We start from the raw sequence: 21,280 nt of genomic DNA, 5'->3' as shown, positions 1-21,280 counted from the left end.
ATTATTAGTTATAATGTACTTAAACCTCTGCTACTTTGCATGGTTGTTCAAGTCAGTTTTTCCATTTTTCTCAATTCAACCATGCCGTGAAGTAAAGACCACCCCCAGAGGATCTGCCTCTGGGTGCCCAACTTCCTCCTTGTGGAGTCCTCTGTCCTCAGAGGCCACACTGCCCTTCTCCGGTGTGGAGGGGTCAGTGAGGGGGAGGGAGGGCTGCATCCAGGAGGGAGATGGGCTGTTGCTTAATCAATCACCCGCATCTTTGGCGTGGAGAAGAGCTCCCTTCTGCAGGCTGCGTGATCCGCAGCTGTGGTGCTGTGATGGGGACTGGCTCACAGCTCCCTCCTAGGAAGGAGTGTCATCTGTTCTCGAGTCAGGGACTACAGATATGGCACTTACAAATGATTTGTTGGAGATTTTTAAAATCTGCCTGTTAGCTCTTGTGTTGCTAGCTGCCAGTGCTGCAGTCTGTTTTCTTGTTCTTTTGTTTCCATGTTTGAAAGGAAAAAAATATTGCTGTCTAGAGAACAGTTTGAGTCATCATGCAGCATTTTTGCTTCTTCGTACCCTCGTCTTTCTTCAGAGGTCACTGCTTTTGATGAGCTCCTCCGTTCAGATCCCCTCTCTGTTGTTCATCTTAGGAGATGAACACACAAGGAGACTCAGAGAAAACTTTGTAAAACTAAGTAAAACTGAAATTTACCAGGCACTAGTGGCTTGTGTCTGTAATCCAAGAGGATGAGATCTGAGAATCATGGTTCACAGCCAGCCCAGGTAGGAAAGTCCATGAGACTCTTGTCTTCAGTTAACCACCAAAACACCAAAAGTGAAGCTATGGCTCAAATGTCAGAATGACAGCCTTGAATGAAAAGGCTGAGGGACAGCACCCAGGCCCCGAGTTCAAGCCCAGTACTGGCAAAAACAAACAAAAAAAGGCCCGGCACTGCTCCCCAGGTGCCCCTCCCTCAAAGCCGCGGGGGTGGGGGGGGGGGCGGGGATATGCGCAGGACATGCCCTGAACGTCGGCATGGCATGGGACATTTTTTAGGCCTTCATCCTACTTTGTTCTGACTATTAAGCAGCCAGGGGAAGAGCAGCGAGTAGCTGCTGTTTGTGGTCCTTCCCATTTTGTGTTGTTCATCTACAGCTGTGTGAACCTGAGTTCAGTGCCTGCCCTCTTGTCCGTGCCCTATTCCAGGTTGCTCAGTTGTTCCAACAGAGACCGAGAAGAGACTCCGGTGCCCCTCCATCCGCCCGCCCCACGTTGGGACAGCTCAGCCTGCAAAGCAGCTAGTGTTTGTTCTGTTCCTAGGGAGTGTGCCAAAGCCAGCAGAATGCAAGAGCACCTCCCAGACACTCGGGCTGCCACCTTGACCCCACGCAGCTCCCCTCTGCCTTCACCTGTCCCCCCCAGTTACTGCTCGCAGCTGGCCTCCGATCCGCAGAGTGGCAGAGACGGTCAGGCAGGGCGGCAGCCTCTGGCACCCTACACCCCCAGAGGGACCCACCGAAGTGACGGTCTGCTCCCGCCTCCCAGCCCAGAGCATGGGGTAGAAGAAGGCACGCGGAAGAGGGCCAGTCTGCCCCAGCGGCCCCCTCCCCCTCGGGTGAGGTGGGCTCCCCTAGCGACAGAGGACAGCCTCTCCCTGGATGCCTCGGTACCCGAGTTTGCAAACCCGAAGCACTACCACAAGCAGCCGCCCAGTCTTCCAAGTCCACGCAGCACTTGGGACCCAGACACCGCCGGGAGGGTCTCGCTCCGCATCTCCGAGTCAGCCCTGCAGGCCTCCCCACCTCTCCGGGAGGACTATGAGGACGAGGTGTTTGTGAAGGACTTACACAAGGCCACCTCCAGCCCTACATTCGAAGCTCTTCCCCCACCTCCTCCTCCAGTGAGCCAGGAAACCCCAGTGAATCCTGCGGATGACTTTCCTCCACCTCCTCCCCAAGCGCTGTTTGAGGCCCTGGTCAATAGCCAGGCCCACGAGGAGCCTGGCCACAGGTGAGTGTCATCTCCAGGCCTGTAAGCCATGGTGGAGAAGGGTCAGGGCTGCCCTCACTAACAGAAATCCACGTACAGGCCTCCCAAGTCCTGCTGCTGCCCATGGAAAGACCTGGGCTTTTCCCGAGCTCAGCTCGGGTCACTGGCAGAGCGGATTCCTTGGCTAGCCCAGGGTGGTGAGCCTGCCAATGTTTGTTAGGCACCAAGGAGCTAAAGTAGTGAGAAAGAAAGAGAAAGGAATATAGAAGTGAAAAATATTACCTTTCTAATAGAATGTCACTCTTCAAACCCCAAACTAAGTACATTTGTCACAGGCTAACACACACACAAACACAAATTAGGTGCATTTGTCACAGGCTAACACACACACACACACACACACACACACACACACGTAGCCTCCTTTCTGTCCAAAGCCACTCTGTGTCCACAGGCAGGATAGGAACAAAGAGTTGCGCTAAATATCCATGATGTTTAGGGGAAGCTCTTTGGAAGCCACAAGAACAGGGGAACAGGGAAGTAGCATTTCCTGACATAGGTGCTGGGAATAAGTGAACCCTCCTACCAACAGAAATCAAAACAAATCCCTTGGGGTAGTAACCCCAATACCACAACTGTGACTTGCCACTACTACTTTCTCTTCACCTCAATCTTTCAGAAAATTCTAGCATGTAATGGCATCCTTCACCAAAACTGATTCCCATCAAATCCATCTTCTGTAGATAAATGAGACTGAGCTTCGGAGAAGGTCCTTTGTAACGCCCAAATTGGGGGAGGATGACCTCAAAATCAATTCCTTTCCCTTCTCCTGATAGGGGAAGTGACTCTCTCGCTCCTCTACCCTCTCGCCTTCACCTTCTGCTGACTCTTCCCTTACCTCTCTTTTTTTATACCCTTAGCAGCTCCAGCAAATTTTCCAAGGTGACAGTTACAAGGGAAAGACACATGCCTGTTGCAGCTCCCATAGTAAGCAGTCAGATCCTGGCTTCCAGACCCCAAAGTTCCATCAAAGGGTCAGAGACCAGTGAGGGCAACCCATGCTCCATCATGAGTGTTCAGCCCCAACTTGCTGACTCAGAGCAGCCAGCTCCCAGCCAGACCCGAAGCTTCCCCCATGAACCCGTGGGTGGAACTCAGGATAGAGAAAAGAATGTCAGTCCTGCTCCTCAGAAGACCTCAGAAGACAGCCGAACAGAGGCGCTGGCCAAGGAGATTGTCCACCAAGACAAATCTCTGGCAGACATTTTGGATCCGGACTCCAGAATGAAGACAACGATGGACTTGATGGAAGGCTTGTTCCCTCGAAATGTTAATACGCTGAAGGAAAATAGCACAAAGAGGAAGGCCCTGCAGAGAACTGTCAGCTGCCCGGGATGTGAAGGCGAGAGGTAAGGCCCTGGCAGTGTCCCCAAGGCTCACGCTAGACCTCCTTCCACAGGAGAGCGCTCAGGCAAGGGATGTTCATCTGATGTTCTGTTCCCACACATCCTGAGCCCAAGAGTGGCACTCCATCTCAGCCTTAGGGGAGCGGTGGCAGAGTGGAAGATAGGGCAGATGTCCAACAACAGAGTAATTGCCTCTGATACCATCTTCCCCTTCTGTGTGTCAGGCACTGTGGCCATTTCTTTACATATTCTCTCATTTCATCTTCGTAAGAACCTCTCTGAAAGAGCTACCTCTCTTAGGTGTTTTACAAAGAAGGGACCTGACGCCCAGAGGGCCATGCTCTACCAAGGTCACGTGATGGAGGGCACCTAGATTTGAACTTAAGCCTCCCCAAGGCCAAAGCTACGCAGTCTTTACAAAGAGGATGGGTGGGGACCTGGAGAGTGTTTCTGCTGTGGTACACTGAGCATTCACCTGCTCCGATTCTGACTGCTGAGGGTGTAGTGGTGCTCCTGCCTCTGGGCCCCGCTCTGCTCTCATCGTCCTCTCGCTCATCCACTGCCACCCACAGGGTGAGAGAACAGGACAGTCTGCGTCTCACTCCTTCCTCTGATGCTTGCCTTCCTTAAAGGACTACTGTGGGGAGGATCAAATCTTCATTTTCAATGAAAATTGTGTGTATTGGCAGATCGCAACTGAGCAGCAAGTAGCTTCCAGACTAAATAAAAGCAGAACGTTTCGGAAGTGGCACTGTGGCTCCAGTGGTAGAGCACTAGCCTTGAGCTGAAGAGCTCAGGGACAGCACCCAGGCCCAGAGTTCAAGCCCCACAATTGACCAAAAGAAAAAAGAAAAGCAGAACGTTTCATCCGTATTTGAGCCTGCCTTTTAGAAATCTCCAGCTGACCACAAGTCTGTTGCTAACAGGAACACCATGTTTTGCAGGGAGAAAGGGAATTTAGTACTTCAGGCTATGGAATTCTTCTGTTAGCGGCCATCCTCATGTAAGGTCCCACAGTTACCTTGTCCCTCCCTTTATTTTCAGATTTGGGAAATAGAGGCTAATTGAGATGAAATGACTTATCTTGGGATGTGGTGGCTGTCATGTGGTCATTCTGTTACCTGATCACGACTAAGCACAAATGCACTCCATGCAGTTGCATCAAAAACCTAATTGAAGCCAGGCTCCTGCCTATAATCCTAGCCACTGAGGAGGCTGAGATCTAAGGATAGTTCAAAGCCAGCCCAAGCAGGAACATCTATATGACTCTTTTCTCTGAAATAATCAGAAATAACAAAACAAAGACAAAAACAGAAGCAAAGGTGTGGCCCAAGTGGTAGAGCACCAGCCTTGAGCAGAAAAAGCTCAAGGATAGCACCCAGGCCCTGATTGAAGCACTAGTAATAATGGCACATTCATGCAAAATAATTTTTTAAGTAATTTTAAAATATACCCTTAGAGGGTTTAGTAGTAGAAAGCTTGTTGCCTAGCACACACAAAGCCAGAAGTTCAAATCCCAGTTCAAAACCAAGGGAGAGATCCTTACAAGTATCCCTAGAACTCTTCTCAATCAATTTGGAAGTGAAATGGTACTGCCGCCTTTACTAAAACCTTCCTAAGGATTTCAGAAGGATAGCAGGCGCCATCTCCTGGTGAAAATAAGCTTGTGCAAGAAGATAGACAGCCATTGTAAGGTTTAATCAGATACCTAAGAAGCCCATTTGCAAAGCATCAGAAAACACAACGTGTATAATAAGAACTTTTCCCTATTTTCTCATCAACTGGGTTAAATGTAGATCTTCTACTTAGATGGCGGTCATTAAGCAGAAAACCAGTGAAGATGATTCTGTGTGTGTGTGTGTGTGTGTGTGTGTGTGTGTGTCCCTAGTTAAATAATACAAGACTAAATAAAATTCCTCTCCAGGAAAACTTATCTTATTCTGTAGAGTCATTTAGTGAGTGGTATCTGAATTCCTGTCTGGGTTTGGGCGCAGGGGTAGAACGCTGCCTTGCATATGTGAAGCTCCAGGTTCTATCCAGCACCACGAAAAAATAAACCATGGGCTGAAAGGTCAGATTGCAGTAAACTAAGAAAGCATAAATAAGTTTCCCGCTTATACTCATGCATGCCTGGTACTGGAGCTTAAACTCAGGGCTTTTTTGCTCAAGGCTGGCTATTTACTCCTTGAGCCATACCTCCACTTCTAGCTCTTTGCCTGCTTATTGGAGATAAGTATCACACAGAGTTGTTTTCTGCCTTGGTGAGCTTCAAACTGCGATCCTTAGCCTCCTGAACAGCTAGGAGTACAGGCCTGAACCTCTAGTGCCTGGTCCCACTCTTTAAAAAAATATCCTCTTCTTTTCTGCAACCTTGAAACACCTGTGTACTCCATGAGTAGATTTTACATTTTGTATTAGGCAAGCACATTCCAGATTTTCCATGCTTAGATAGGTATGCAGCTTAAGGTGAAAACTTACAAGTATCTAAGCAACGATACAATAGGCATCAGAAAGATGGTAACTGCAGAAAACAAGGAAATAGTGCAAAACCTGGATGTGAGCAGCACCTGGAAATACCTTCCCCATTGATGAAATTATTGCTCCGTCTTGGCGTTTTATGAAACAAGGAAACAAATGGGCTGACGGGCTTGCCTGAGTGCTGACTCCCACTGCTGTCTCCAGTACTGCCAGCGTGCTTCACTTCAGAAGTTCTGGACACAGGAATCACTCATTAGTAAATGTTTGTTAACCCATCCCAACTTCTGAGAAAGATATCCAATAGACCTTTTTATGTATTTCTGGTCAGATGATGCCCTTGATGTGCACTGTGTATGTGACTGTCCTTTGTGTTCTTTATGGTCCAGAAGTGTAGACAAGGAAGCAGCAGGCTTGTTGGTCAACTGCCCTGCCTACTACAGTGTGTCTGCTGCCAAGGCTGAGCTTCTGAACAAAATCAAAGATATGCCAGAAGAGGTGCACGAAGAGGAGGAGCAGGTGGATGTCAATGAAAAAAAGGTATGTAAGGAATGGGGCTCCTTGTCCTGCTTCCCCCTTGTTATTAAGGCCAAAGGTCCCCAAATCAGGAGGGAGAAGACTTCTAGCAGTGCCAGACCTTGCCCAAACCATCATTATTAGACTTTGGAGTTACTTGGCACTCTGGTTTCCTGTGAGTAGCAGGTAAGCTCCTGTCATTTTTATTTCTTACAAATGACAGAAGGAAGCCTCTTAACATTGTCTTAGCTACAAGTTGGACCTGAGCCTCCCACCTCCTAGGCTAAGGGTCCCAACAACTGTTGTTGGCAGCAGTGCATGTGGTTTTCATAGCATAGTTTATGATCAAAAGGAAAATTGGAAGCTAGGGTTATAGTTCAGTAGTAGAGTCCTTGCCTAGCATTGCACAAGGCTCAGGGTTTCGTCTTCAGCGCCTCAATGAACAGTACTGAAAATCTATTCTGTTTTCCCTTTTTGAGGTGTGGGAAAAGGGGCACAGGAACAGAGGGAAGAAGGGTAATAAAATGTAGTCATTGAACTCAAGATATACTGTGTAAAAAATGAAGTGTAACTTGTGGGTAGGGATACAAGAGGGGAGGGTTGGGAAAGCAAAGGGAGGGGTAACACTGACCAAGAAGAATATACTTGTAAACGGACTTACAAAATTGTAACCCCTTGTTACAACTTCTTAAAGAGAACGATTTTTTTCCCCCCAGTCCTGGGGCTTGGACTCAAGGCCTGAGCACTCTCCCTGGCTTCTTTTTGCTCAAGGCTAGCACTCTGCCACTTGAGCCACAGCGCCACTTCTGGCCGTTTTCTATATATGTAGTGCTGGGGAATTGAACCCAGGGCTTCATGTATAAGAGGCAAGCACTCTTGCCCCTAGGCCATATTCCTAGCCCAACGATAACGATTTAAAAAGTAAAAATACTGAATACAAAAGAAGAGAGTCTAGCCATGATCCATTCCCCAGCTCTCTTTGTAATACTTCAATGAAGAGCTTAAAGAGCATAGTTGGAAATTCAGTTGTTAGCATTTGGTCCTCCTACAGAGATTTTAAATGTCAAACATTTCTAAAATGACCATGCTACTCCCACATACCATGGGCCGGGCCGGGCTGTGTCTCAGGCAGACGTTCCTGCCGTTCCCCTTTCCTTCTGCCCTCCACCTGGCTGACAGCTGTCCTGCACCCAGACACGCATGCTCAACGGACATTTCAAGATTGCTTCGTGTAGCGAATCAAAGAGGTTTTCAGCGAAGCTTTGTTTCTTTTGCTCTTTGTCTCCCAAGGCTTACTGGATGAAGCGTAGGACATAAAACACCAAATAGGAAGAGATTGGAAGCATTCTTCTTCCTAGCACTCCCGGTCTGGGGGGCTTGGGATCATGGGCCACCTCGAAGATACAGGTTTCTACCCAGATACTTCTCTGTCCCCATCACTCTATTCAGCACCCCCGTTCTCTGTGTTTGCCCCAAGGACAGAGCCACATAAACACCATTGCATGGATCATGTTGCCATGGCAACCTAAATATTTATAGAGATGTCTGTTGTCCTCTTTTCAGCTATCAACATACCTGAATTACAGTAGCAAGTTACTCATCTTAATGTTAGGTTTTAATCCCTTTTTCATCATTTTATTATCACTGTCTCTGATGATAATGTGGCAAAATGTATTTTTAGATTTTAAGAATGTGAAAGGATATAGGACTACTTAATTTTCATAGGAAATTCTACTTATGTTTCAGGTGTGGGCTGCGTTTTTCTATGTAGTACTGTATTTTGTTTGTGGTAGCCTTGGAGCTTGAACTCAGGGCCTAGGCACTGTCCCGTAGCTTTTACACTCAAGGCTGGCGTTCTACCAATTGAGCCACAGCTCCACTTCTGGCTTTTTGCTAGGAATGGAAGAGTATTGTGGCCTTTTCTGCTGGTTGTGAACCATGATCCTCAGATCTCAGCCTCCTGAGTAGCTAGGATTAGAGGTGTGGGTCCCCAGCTCTCATTCAGAGTTTTTTTGGTTTGTTCTTCCTCCGATTTCTTTTTTTGGCTAGTCCTAGGCCAGCTTAGGGCCTGAGCACTGTCCCTGGCTTCTTCTTTTTTTTTTTTTGCTCAAGGCTAGCACTCTGCCACTTGAGCCACAGTGCTACTTCTGGCCGTTTTCTATATATAGTGGTGCTGGGAAATCGAACCCAGGACTTCATGTATACAAGGCGAGCTCTCTTGCCACTAGGCCATATTCCCAGCCCCTTCCTCCAATTTCTTTTTCTGAGGCTGTAAATGGCTTGGAGCTGAAGTGAATTTGTAAGATGATAGGTTCATAGGATGGGTTCACTGAGAACACACATTCCTGCTTCCAGACCCTTCTTTGCAAACCTGAGCAAGCCCTGGGTCTGTCCTGGAGCCCATGGGCTGGGGCTGGAGCTGGATGCCTTCAGGACAGCATTGAAAACCTTCTGATTGACACGCACACTCTAACTGCTGCGGCAGAGGATGGAGGTGGGGAAGGCTACCTGGAGAAGGGAGAACTGAGCTCTCTGGGAGAGGGCGTCCACCTGAGTCTAGAGAGAAAAAGACATCGAGACGGGGAAACTTGAGAGAAGGAAAACCAGGTGCTGTGAGAGGAAGGAGAAAGTGTTGGCAATTAGGAACATAACAATAAAAGGCCTCAAGATTAAATAAAACATGATCAAACAGAAAAATTATAAAGGAAGCCCCGTGGGGGAAGTGAGGCTGAGAAGGTCGTCTGTGGCACAGGGAAACGGCGTGGCGGTGCAGAGCTCTTTGACATTTTGTGTTTGTTTCAGCGTATGATTACATGTTCCTAGCTATGTCCTGGAATTTCCATTGGTGTGACTTCATATATCTGATTTGGAAACCACATATGTGAGCTTTAAATGAGGACAGTGTTGATGGCTCTCATGACATATTCCGCGTAAAGTTGGAAATCAGCTGCTTCCTGATAGCCAACATAACTTTTCTAATCATGGCTTTAAAAAGTGATGTTTGGTCAATAGTCCCTAAGACTATTTCAAGACAGAGTGTAGCCTTCCAGCAACTTCTGTAAAGCATTAATTTTTGTTGCCTTGTATTTGGTTATTAATCACCTAAAATGTAATGGAAGATACTAGTATGCTCTTGCATAGCATATGAATATTTTTTAAAAGCTGATGCTAGCATTTCAAAGTATCCCTCCCGTTTTCTATTTAAACAGCCTACCAAGATGGTGAGCATTATTTCCTCCTTAAAGTCCCACATTCTGAAAGCCAGCAGAAGAATGGTGTGTACTAGGTGGCTTCTCCAGTTCTCAGCTGCTCCTCATTCCTCAAGTTCCAGGTTCCTCTGCGGTCTTCTTTTCAGCCTGCCCAAAATTCCTTGCACATTTCTTTCTGATTAGATCTTCTGGTGGCAAATTCTTCATCCGGAGAGAGAGAGTGTCTTCGTGGCACTTTCATTCCTGAAGGACATTTGGACTGCATCTGGAAATCTGTGCTCAGCATTCTTTATTCTTCCCGCAATGTAAAAAATGCTAAGCCTCCTTCTTACTTCATTTCTGGGAAACTGCTAGTCATCTAAATGCCTGCCTTTCTTCATGCCTAACGATGATGTTTATGGGCACGATCGTCTCTGTGTTTGTTCTGCTTGAAGTGTGCCGAGCTTCTTGATTCTAAAAATTTTTATCTTTGGGATGTTTTGAGCCATCATGTCACTGAATATTTTTATGCTTTAATCTCTTGCCTTCTCAGAAACTCAGTGAGACAAGATGAGACCTTTTCATAGTACTCCTAAAGCTTAGGGGGTTTTGCCTTTAGTACTTTAGAGTGGGTCATTTCTGTGGATCTGCCCTCAACTTCACTCACTTTCCTACCCATTCAGCCAGTCATTTTGTCAATATTTCAAATATGGTAATATTCTAGAATTTCCTTTTATACTTTTCCTTGCCTAAAATTTCTGTCTTTCCATTCATTTCAGGAGCATATGCTTTTACCCTGGGACATGCCTATATAACCTGCTTTAAAGACTTTGATCCTAATAGCAGGATTATCTTATATTTAGCACATGTTGACTCCCTGTTCTGAGAATTGGTCCTAGTGTACTGCTTCTTTGTATACCAAGTAACTGTGTTGTATTCTGAGCATTTTCAGTATGCTTTAACTCTGAGTTCTGTTACAGTCCTTTAGAGAATTATTGGTTCGTTTGTGCGGGTTTCAGGAGGCAGTGACCATAGTCAGGTTTACACCAAAGCTTTTGTCACCTTTGAGTGGTGGCTCCCACGTCCACGCCGTTTTCAGAGCCTGTATTATTATGCTGTGCCCCAACCACTTTTCGAGGCTAGTCTGGAACTCAAGTTCATCATTTCTATTACAGTTCAGTTCTTGAAGCCTTTGCTGTGCTGTTGTGGACATGCCCCAGGTGTATACAACTTACAAGTGAGCGCAGGACTCACGAGAGCGCCTGCACAGACTCCGAGTGCCTTCCTGTCCCGCTCCCTTCCTTCCCTCTGGTGTTTTCCCCACCCTGGCGCCCCAGGGAATGCTGGTCCTACCCTTCTCAGGAGTCAGAGCAGCCTGCGCAGTGCCACACCTACCTGGGAAGACCCTCAGTGAAGAGGGGGCTAGTGATGGGACGGACACACACACACACACACACACACACACACACACACCACACACACACACACACACACACACACACACACACCACACACACACCACACACACACACACACCACATACACCACACACACACCACACACACCACACACACCACATACACCACACACACACCACACACACACCACACACACCACACACACACACACACACACACACACACACACACGTTTCTCTGAGCAGAAAGGAGAGGTTTCTCCTGGACAGACAGTGCTGGACCACCACTGCTCAGCTACGAACACTTAGCTGAGCAAAGGGAGACAGAGCTGGGAGAGGAAAGAGGACAAGAAGAGGGGGTTGGAAAGGACCCCACCTCCCCTCACTGGAGCTGAAGAAAGCAGCTTTTCCTGTCCCCTGGCTCTCAGTGCTGTGGCCCTGGGGCTGTCTCAGGTCAGAGTTAGAACATAAAAAGCCGAGGCGACGGGAAGCCCACGTATCCCGGCTCTTCTTCAGGGTACAGTCCTTGCAGTACCTAACTTTCCAGAAGGCTTAGCATTTTAATTGTAATATAAGGCGAACAGAGGCTGGCAGAGCCTCATCTGCCCCCACCTTCCAGAACCATCACTCCAACCGCTGTGCATGGAGGAAGGCAGGAGGAGGAGAGGCCTGTTGGCAGGTCATTGAGGTGAGAGGTCTCCTGACCATGATATGGAACGTGGCGACAGCCTCCATGCAGAGGAGTTTAAAAGCAATGAGGAAGAGAGGAATTGGAGAAAAACAAACAAGGACTGGTGACCAACTGAGATGGAGAATGGGAGAGAAGAACAGGACCAGGGCTCACTTCCTAGCTCCTGAAACAGGAAAAATGGGGACACCATTTGGGAGAGGGAACTTAGAGAGATTTAAATACAGCTTCTAGCCTGTTGCCAAAGATACTTGGGACCAAGAGAAGGCACCCAGTAGACATGACCGCATTCTGGCTGCAAGCCTCCTCCAGAGGAAATGCTCATGGATTCTTTGTGGAGAACGTTTGCCGTTGCTCAGGCCCTCTAGTCTTTGTGCTTTGATCAGGTCACACAGCCGGCAATGAAGGTTTAGTCTAGTTGCTGGACAGAAACTGCCCTGAGCCTAATCTTGGTTGAAATTTAGCCAAAGACAGCAATGGTGTGCATCAGCCTGCTTTTCCCACTTAGAACCAAAGAAAGAATCAAAGCCTATGAGGTAGAGGTGGCTTTTCCCAGTTTTGGCTGTTACTAGCAGAAGTCTAAACCCCACTCTGCGTCTTTCTTTTTGTTTCTTCTTTTTCTTTGTTGGTTGTGGGACTTGAACTCAGGGTCTGGGCACTGTCCCAGAGGTCTTTCACTCAAGGCTAGTGTTCTACCACTTTGAGCCACAGGGCCACTTTCAGTTTTCTGATGGTTAATAAGAGATAAGAGTCTCAGGAACTTTCCTGCCTAGGCTGGCTTTGAACCACAATCCTCAGATCTCAGTCTCCTGAATAGGATTACAGGCGTGAGCCACAGGCATCAGCTCCCTACTCTGATTCTGCATGCTGCCAGTAGGCCTGAATTTGTAGATGAAGACCAACAGAAGCCAACTGTGTTTGTAATGATACCATTGGCATCATTGTCAGCAAAAAGCAAGCAGCATGTGTGGGGAGAAGCTGGGTATATCTACCTAAAATGAGTACAGCCTGGTCTTCAGATTGTGTCCAGTTCTTAGGCCAGCACACACATGCACACAAAATACCAAATATGTGTGATACTTTTGTGCTTGGTCAAGTGCTTGCATAGCCTTATTTCATCTGAGCCTTCATTTTACTGTAGTGATTACAAGTCTGAGCCTGGAAACCAGACAACCTGGATTTGAGCCTGGCTCTGTCACTTAGTAGATTAGTGTAGGCCAGTTCATTAACCTTACTCTCCCTCACTTTGCTTATCAGTGAATGCAGATGACAAAAATACCTACCTCAACCAAGTGCCAGTGGCTCACACCTGTAATCCTAGCTACTCAGGAGGCTGAGATCAGATCATGGTTCAAAGCCAGCCCAGGCAGGAAAGTCCTCACGTTTCTTATCTCCAAAACCACCAAAATGCCAGAAGTGAGGGTATGGCTCAAGTGGTAGAGTGCTAACCTTGAGCAAAAATGCTAATAAGGGTCAGTGCCCAAGCCCTAATAAGTTTTAAGTCTCAATACCAACACGCACACTAAATACCTCATGAGATCGTATAGAGGATTAATAGTGACACTTAAACAGAGCCTGCCAGGAAGGAACTCAGTGATTTAGCAAATGGTATTAACCCTTTTGTATGGGTAACTGAGGCACTGACAGTCAGTTAGCCTGCTGGCTGATTTTATGTCAGTCCCAATCTCTGACTCAGACTGAGTCCATCCCGGAGCCACGAGGCAGAGAAAAAGGTCCCAGCAGGGCTTTCTGTGTGCAGATGGTGAGGTAGGAGGGAGGCCTGTTAACCTATGTTTGGAAACATACTATCTTATAGTATCTCATGCAGACCGAGTTAACCATTGATGCCAGATAAGAAGTGGATATTTCAATGACTTATCAAATTAAGTTGTTCCCGAGAGACTGTTATTAATCTACACCATGCCTTTCTTCCCCAGCAAATTGTGCTGGTAGAAATTAGTAGTTTGGGAAACTTTTTTTTAATAGAGATTTGCCTGGCAAAGAAATGACTTTTTATAGCCAACTTTTCCCGATGCCATCCTTCAGTTATTCAAAATCCTTCTTCACTGCATTTTTAAAATCCAAATCTTCATAGTTAAGGGCTTGGTAGAATAAAGATACTCTTTAAATGCTATCCAAATGTGCGCCAGTGAGCCAGGAGAGCCTGCGGTGACCACCCAGGAATCCGCGGGTTAGGCCTTGGCTGAGCTGTGAAAAGCCGCACAACGTGTCTCGGTTCCCCACTGCAGCCTCGCTCTTCTCCTCGCTCTAGACATTTTCTTCTCCTACCGCTCCTTAGACCACAAAGTCCATAGAGCACATGTGAACTCCTGACACATACTTATGTCTGACCAGCGTCTGTGCCTGTCAAAACCAGAACTGGTCTGGAAAGGAAAGCCCTAGTAGATGAGGCTCTTGCGTCTGATCCCCGTTTGCTATGCCAGGCCCTTTGGCAGTCCTGCGTGCCGAGCCTTGCCTACTCCACGGCTGCCCCTTGCACACTGCCGGCGGCCGAGGGCCCTGAGAGGAGCCTCAAGAGCTCAAGTTCTCCCCGCCTCCCCCCCCCCCCCCCCCGCCCGCCAGGGCCATCTGCTGGTTTCTGCTCACATGCCAATGGATACGTGTCACCTTTGTCCCTTTTGAGTCCCGCCTCAGAAAGCCATTCATGAGTGCTCTTTCAAGACATGAATTAAATTACTAGCAATGCTTTAAGGAATAAGGACGTACAATGTTACTTTCAAAACAAGTCATTTGGGCACTAGTGGGGTACATCTTAATCCTAACTACTCAGGAGGCTGAGCTTCTGAGGGCCACTGTTCAAAGGCAGCCCAGGCAGAAAAGTCTGTGAGACTCTTCTGTCCTGTTCAGCAGCAAGAAGTGGAAGTGGAACTGTGGTTCAAGTGTTAGAGCACTAGTCTTGAGCAAAAAAAGCGAAGGGACAGTGCCCAGGCCATGAGTTCAAACCCCAGTACCAGCCCAAAAAGGAAAAAAAAAAGGATGATAATGAAAACCATGAGGCTGTTACCTGTTACTTTCCTTTCTTCACACAATTCAGATTTAAAAAAAAAAAAAAGAAAAAGTGTTTTGTAGAAATTTTCCTCCTTGGAATACGAGGTTGTAATGGATGCCAAAAAATGGAATGAGCAGATGGCCTTCTCCTGAGAATGAGCAGAAGGCCTTCTCCTGAGAATGGGGTTTGTGTGGTTTGTTGTAACCCAGTTTTCTGCAAGAAAGTGTTGTCACAATATTTAGAGTGAGCACCCTAACAGCTCTACACTACAAGGTTAAAAACTTCAGGGCTGGGCTGGGAATATAGCCTAGTGGCAAGAGTGCTTGCCTCGTATACATGAAGCCCTGGGTTTGATTCCCCAGCACCACATACACAGAAAACGGCCAGAAGTGGCGCTGTGGCTCAAGTGGCAGAGTGCTAGCCTTGAGCCAAAAGAAGCCAGGGACAGTGCTCAGGCTGAGTTCAAGGCCCAGGACTGGCCAAAAAAAAGAAAAAAACTTGAGGGCTGCCAGCGGGTAGCTGCCAGCGTCTCATGAGCTACCTGAGGAATAGCAGTGACATTTGGCTGGTCTTTGCCCTGTCCCTCGGGGTCCTGGTGACACCCAGCCTGCAGTGCTGTTTCCTGCTGCTTTCCATTCCAGCGTCCGTGCTTTTCTCCTCGGAGGAACTTAGCCCGTCACCCTGCTAGGCCTTCTTCCGGGGTCCCTGCCATGCTGTCTTGCAGGCATACACTAAGCCACCAGCCAAACGTGCTTGTTTCCAGGATAAGGAACAAGGATCTCAGAGGGGCAGATCATGGAGAAATAAAGGTTTTTCTGGATCGCCACGATGGTGTTCCTAACTGCTCACGTGAAGAGACTACAAAAAGCTGCCGAATGTTTGGTTCTCCCAGACACAAGGACTGACACCCCGCTCCCCGGTTGTTTTCCTCAATTTTAAAAATGAAAATAGAATCAAAAAGTTGATTGGAACCTTGATTCCTTTTCTGGCCAAATTTTCATTGGGAGTCTTACAGCTTGGCTTATTAAAGTATGTGGCTTGAGCTGGAACGTGTGGTTTGGTTTTGGCTTTTGTGTTGAATGGAATCAAGCCTAGGTACTCAAGTATGTAATGCAAGCATTCCACATCCCTCTTCCCTAAGCATGCTCAAACTTGTATTTGGTTGGGGTTTTTTTGTTTTTGTGTTTGCTTGTTTTTTGGTTGTTTTCTTTCCTGGCTGCCTTAGGCTATGAAAAAAATGAAGTCACAAAAGTCAAGTTGAATTTCTCTTGGAGCAAAGTAGTAACATCTATTAATGCAAATGAAGTCAGGCTTGAAATCACAAGGACATTTCCTTCATTCCTTCTGTTAGATGTGCTGGGTATTTGTGTAGCCTGTTTTATAGGTGTATGTGACTTGGGATTAGGGGCAAAATTGTATTTCCCTCGCCACTTGAGACAGGGAGGTCAAGTGAACCCAAGACATGGGCTTCGGTGTGTGTAATGGTGGTACAGGAGAGGCCCTCAGGCCACCTGCGCTCAAGACAGTCTACCTGACCCATGTGACTTGGCCGTCTCTAAGTCTTGCTGGCCTTGCCCGTTGTGTGAGGGGGAGTCATCTCTGCAGGATGGGGGGAGGGGCAGTGCTGAAGCGTGCTGAATGAGGCAGCACAGGTTCTCACACCACATGTGACGTGTAGCGACTGCTCTACGAAGGGGGCTTCATAGTAGTCAGCTCGCCTCTCAGACCTTGGGAAGATCCAGTCATTCTTCTTGTGTTTGTAAAACAAAAAACAAGTTAGCCTACCTGTTAGAATATATTAGACATTGCCAGACACCAGGAGACATCCAGGTACCAAAGAACAAAGGCAATGTTTATATCCAGCAAAGAGACCGGCAAGACCCTTTCTCCCTAGGGAGAAGTGAGAAATGCCAGCTCTTGTCTGGGGTGACAGATATAACCTAGGAAGTCTGGAAGGTGGGGGCCTCACTCAGTGTGGATGTGTGGACCAGGGGCTTCATCATGGCGGGCTAGGATTGATGGCTGCTGTCCAAATGGTAGATAAGGGATCCTGCAGCCTCCCGGGCCGGAGGTCACTCTGAGGGGATCTTGTTGCCTTCTGTGGTCGTAATTGCCCTAAAGGAATGCCATCTCAAGGGAAAGGGGGTGGGGGCTGATGATTCACTGCCCTCTCTAGATGGGCCTCGTGTTGCTTAGGAAAGGAGCATGCTAAGCTATGGGAGAGGAGGCTGTTGGGCCTACACTACCTTCCTGTTTACCCAGGATAATCGTTGTATGAACAAGAACATGCCAACAAAGGGACTTTCAGTGTGAGTCACTAGCAAACCACCTGGGAAGGCAAAACTGCAGTACAGCCTGACCGTTGGAAAACATGCCGAGGACGAGAACACGATGTGCAGTCAGGCAGGTGTTAGCTTGTGAAGGCTGAATAGGTTTCAGAGAAAGGCAGGTGTAGCTGCTCAGGAAAAGGAGAGACTGGATGGGTGCTGGTGGCTCATACCCTGTAATCCTAGATCTGAGGATGGCAGTTTCAAGCTAGCGGGGGAAGGAGAGTTTTGGCAACTCTTATTTTCACTTAACCACCAAACCGCCAGAAGTGGATCTATGGCTCAAGTGATAGAGTGCCAACCTTGACTGAAAAAGCTAAGGGACAGTGCCCAGAGCCTAACTGTGAGCTCCAGTACCAGCGCACATGCGTACACGTGCACGCGCGCACACACACACACACACACACACACACACACACACACACAGACTTACAGCTTGAGTTGGGGATAGCGGGGGGTAGGAACATTCCGCTGTGCCCTGATAACGCACACCATGCGTCTGTGAGCTGTGAACCCTGCTGGCTCATCTCTACGCGTATGTCTTCCGCCATAGGCTGAGCTCATCGGAAGCCTCACCCACAAACTTGAGACCCTCCAGGAAGCGAAGGGGAGTCTGCTCATGGATATCAAGCTTAACAACGCCTTAGGAGAAGAGGTGGAGGCTTTAATCAGTGAGCTGTGCAAGCCCAACGAGTTTGACAAGTACAAGATGTTCATAGGGGACTTGGACAAGGTGGTCAACCTGCTGCTGTCCCTCTCGGGGCGCCTCGCCCGGGTGGAGAACGTCCTGAGTGGCCTTGGGGAAGATGCCAGTAACGAAGAGAGGGTATGTAGCCAAGCAGCACGGCTGAGAGAGCTTTCTCTGAGCCTGTGCACGCATGAGAGGTGCAGTCACACAGTCTTTTCTCCCCTCCCCTCCCCGCCCCTCCTCACGCCTTGTGCTCATCTTCCCATCTTGCCTTGGCAGAGCTCTCTGAATGAGAAGAGGAAGGTCCTGGCCGGGCAGCACGAGGATGCGAGGGAGCTCAAGGAGAACCTGGACCGCAGGGAGCGGGCTGTGTTGGCCATCCTGGCCAATTACCTCTCAGAGGAGCAACTCCAGGATTACCAGCATTTTGTGAAAATGAAGTCAACACTCCTTATCGAGCAGCGGAAACTAGATGACAAGATAAAGCTGGGCCAGGAGCAGGTCAGGTGTCTGCTAGAGAGTCTTCCCTCCGGCTTCACTCCCAAGACCGGGGCCCTGACTCTGCCCACAGACCTCCCGAGCTCAGGGACCCCTGTTGGGAGCTGCGCTGTCACTGGCCTGCGCCCCACATTAGCCTCTCCACTTTAACCTCTCCTAAGAGACCCCACCTAACGATCCTCCCTTCTCTCAACACTATTTAATCTACAGTGTTTCACTGTCAACCACCCTGTAAACTCTGGGTTGTAGGGGCTTTCCTGGATAGCACAAAGAAAATTCTGTCCAGGAAGAAACCTGTTTTTCCTTCTTGCCTTTCCCAATTGATCTGAGAGCTTGGATGCTGCTGGAAACTTCCCCCTTTCTATTGCCCCTTAGTAGCAGAAGGAAAGTTAATGAAACTGTGACCAGTGGATGGCTCCTGTTTGGTCGTGTCGCTTTTAGCAGGCCGAGGCAGCGAGATGAGCGTCACCCTCAGGAATGTCCCCCGTGGCCTTCCTCGCTGGTGGGCAGTGTGCCCTGATGACAGGGCCCAGTACCATTCAAGGAGGGGTCAACAACGCAACGCCTTAAAAAGACACACACGCCGAGAAGACCGTTGTAAAGCCTTGAACTTTGTTATTTATATTTTTTAAAATGAAGATCACTATGTCTGTGTGCTAACCACTTATTTGATTCTATCTTGTGGTGGATGTAGACAATTATGTTTGAGCTTTGTATTTTGTGAAAACCTTAATGAAGAATTCCAAAGACAGTCGCACCAAGCGTGGAGACTCATTTTTTTCTTTTCTTGTTCTTGTGAATTGTCTGATTCTATTTTATAAATATCAGCAGGTATTCTGTAATTGCATTCAACGGAGGGAATCCCAGTTCCGCTGCTGTGGCCACAGTTCTCCTGTGCCAGCCAGAACCCCCTCCTTTTCGCAGGGGGGAGACTTGAAGCAACATGCTCACCACAGTATTTCCTATGGCTAAATTTTCAAACCTATACAACTGGAGAAGGAAGTTCAGAATCCACACGAATGCAAAACATCCATGCAGTCATCCCACACAATTAGATCTAAGGATTTCTTACTTAGTGAGATATATTTATCAGGCTGTTTCAGTGATGGTTTTTAAAAGTTGGTTTTCCTAAATTGTCAAACCTATCAATTATACTTTTGGTAAAAACCTCTGGATTTGTACTATGGTGGTTTTCTGGTGGCAACTTGGGATTCTGTAGTCCAAGTTGGCAGCCTTTTTTTTTTTTTTTTTGGCCAGTCCTGGGGCTTGGACTCAGGGCCTGAGCACTGTCCCTGGCTTCTTTTTGCTCAAGGCTAGCACTCTGCCAACTTGAGCCACAGCGCCCCTTCTGGCCATTTTCTGTATATGTGGTGCTGGGGAATCGAACCCAGGGCCTCATGTATATGAGGTAGGCACTCTTGCCACTAGGCCATATCCCCAGCCCCCTGGCAGCCTGTTGACACAAACCGGGAGGAGGAGGAGGAAGCCATGGCCACTCACCAGGCTGTTTCGAGCCGGAGGATGACGAGAGCCTCATTCGGTGAGCAGGTGGTACCTCCTGAGCTCTGGCTTCTCCCACGTGTTGGATCAGACCTCGCCTTCCTCTACTGATTAGGATTTGCAAGTACTGTAAGTAACCAGTCAGAAAATTCAGAGAAGAAAAGGTGGTGTGCCAGTGGCTCATGTCTGTAATTCTAGCTATTCAGGAGACTAAGACCTGAGGACTCGAGCTTGAAGCCAGCTCAAGCAGGAAGAGTCTGAGATGCATCTCCCATTAACCAGCAAAAAGCCAGAAGTGGAGCCGTGGCTCAAGTGGTAGAATGACAGCCTCCAACGAACCAGCTGAGGGGCCGCACCCAGGCTTGGAGTTCAAGCTCCAGGCCGAGAGCACGCGTGCACACCCGCTCCCGGTGTGCCATGTCCTTCCTTTCTTTAGTTATATCTTAATTACTTACCTAATGGCGTTTTTTTTTTATCATCTGGTTAAGAGATTAAGACTTCAGTTTCATCCCAGGACAGATGGCTTATGATTAACTTCTAAGTTAATCCTCACACCCCAGAGTTGCTGGTAAACAACCAAAGCTATGTCTTTGCCATTCTGGTGGCATGCACGGTGGGCACCTGAGTAGAAAGGGATCGGCCCCTTGCTTTCCCAGAGATGGTTTCAAAGGCTTCTCATAGGTTCAGTCCCCATCTCCCAGGAAATCGGGAGAGTGGAATATGGCCTAGTGGCAAGAGTGCTCGCCTCGTATACATGAAGCGCTTGGTTCGATTCCCCAGCACCACATAGATAGAAAACAGCCAGAAGTGGCGCTGTGGCTCAAGTGGCAGAGGACAGTGCCCAGGCCCTGAGTTCAAGCCCCAGGACTGGCAAAAAAACAAAACAAAACTGCATCTGAGTGACGTGTCCTCAGAGTTGGGGGAGCCCGGGGACCTGCAGTCCACCTCCGTGCGTCCTCACACCGGTCCTGCCGTCAGGGCAGGCTGGAGCTGGCCAGCATGCCGGCTTCTCAGGGTTGACTGCGGAATGTGTGATGCATGCCGTTTTCCTGGTGACTTTTCTAGTTCATCCGTGAAGTGACCCCAGAGCAGAGTGACAGGTGATGATTGACATGCCACAGCACATGTCCCTCCTTTTCATTACAGTGTGTTGTGGGAAATGAGTCAGGTTACCAAGTGGGGCTTTGAAGTCTGATTCTCCGGTAGAGGTGACATGGAATGGGACTTAACCTCTGTGCTTTGAAGAAAGCACTAACTCTGCTTTCAAAATTTACCCTTGATTCCTGTAGGCAAGAAAAGAAGTCCATGTTCTGCTCATCACTTCAACATTTTGCATTCTCCCTCAATTAAAAAGTTTTACAACAGAAGTCCTTCCCCCTAACAGGATCCCCTAGAGAGACCATGAGAACAGCCACAAGGTGCGTTTCAGGACAAATCTGAAATCATTGAGAATGCTTGTTGGGCATCATTTCAGAGCTATGCTTCTATTACCAATTAGGTGGGATGTTTTGCAGTGCTCAAATAATGAAAGTAGGGGGAATCGGGAAAGGACAGTGTCCTGCCACCAAGTCAAGAGATCTGCTCCC

General features: G+C 48.0%; 1 protein-coding gene across 1 annotated transcript in view; it reads left to right on the top strand.

Annotated features, from left to right (window-relative positions):
- The window catches only part of Shroom3 (shroom family member 3), a 118,565-nt gene extending 99,617 nt beyond the window's left edge, over positions 1-18,948 (top strand). The window contains 5 exon segments of the mRNA XM_048364846.1: positions 1,199-1,997; positions 2,900-3,390; positions 6,252-6,402; positions 17,562-17,834; positions 17,976-18,948. Of these exon segments, the coding sequence (XP_048220803.1) occupies positions 1,199-1,997; positions 2,900-3,390; positions 6,252-6,402; positions 17,562-17,834; positions 17,976-18,344 (2,083 nt within the window). The 3' untranslated portion in view covers positions 18,345-18,948.
- The last annotated feature ends 2,332 nt before the right edge of the window (positions 18,949-21,280 follow it).

The sequence above is a fragment of the Perognathus longimembris genome, chromosome 16 (genome assembly GCF_023159225.1).
Source record: "Perognathus longimembris pacificus isolate PPM17 chromosome 16, ASM2315922v1, whole genome shotgun sequence".
NCBI classification, from domain to species: domain Eukaryota; kingdom Metazoa; phylum Chordata; class Mammalia; order Rodentia; family Heteromyidae; genus Perognathus; species Perognathus longimembris.
Note: the sequence above shows the minus strand (reverse complement) of the source record. Positions and strands in the feature narration are given on the sequence as shown.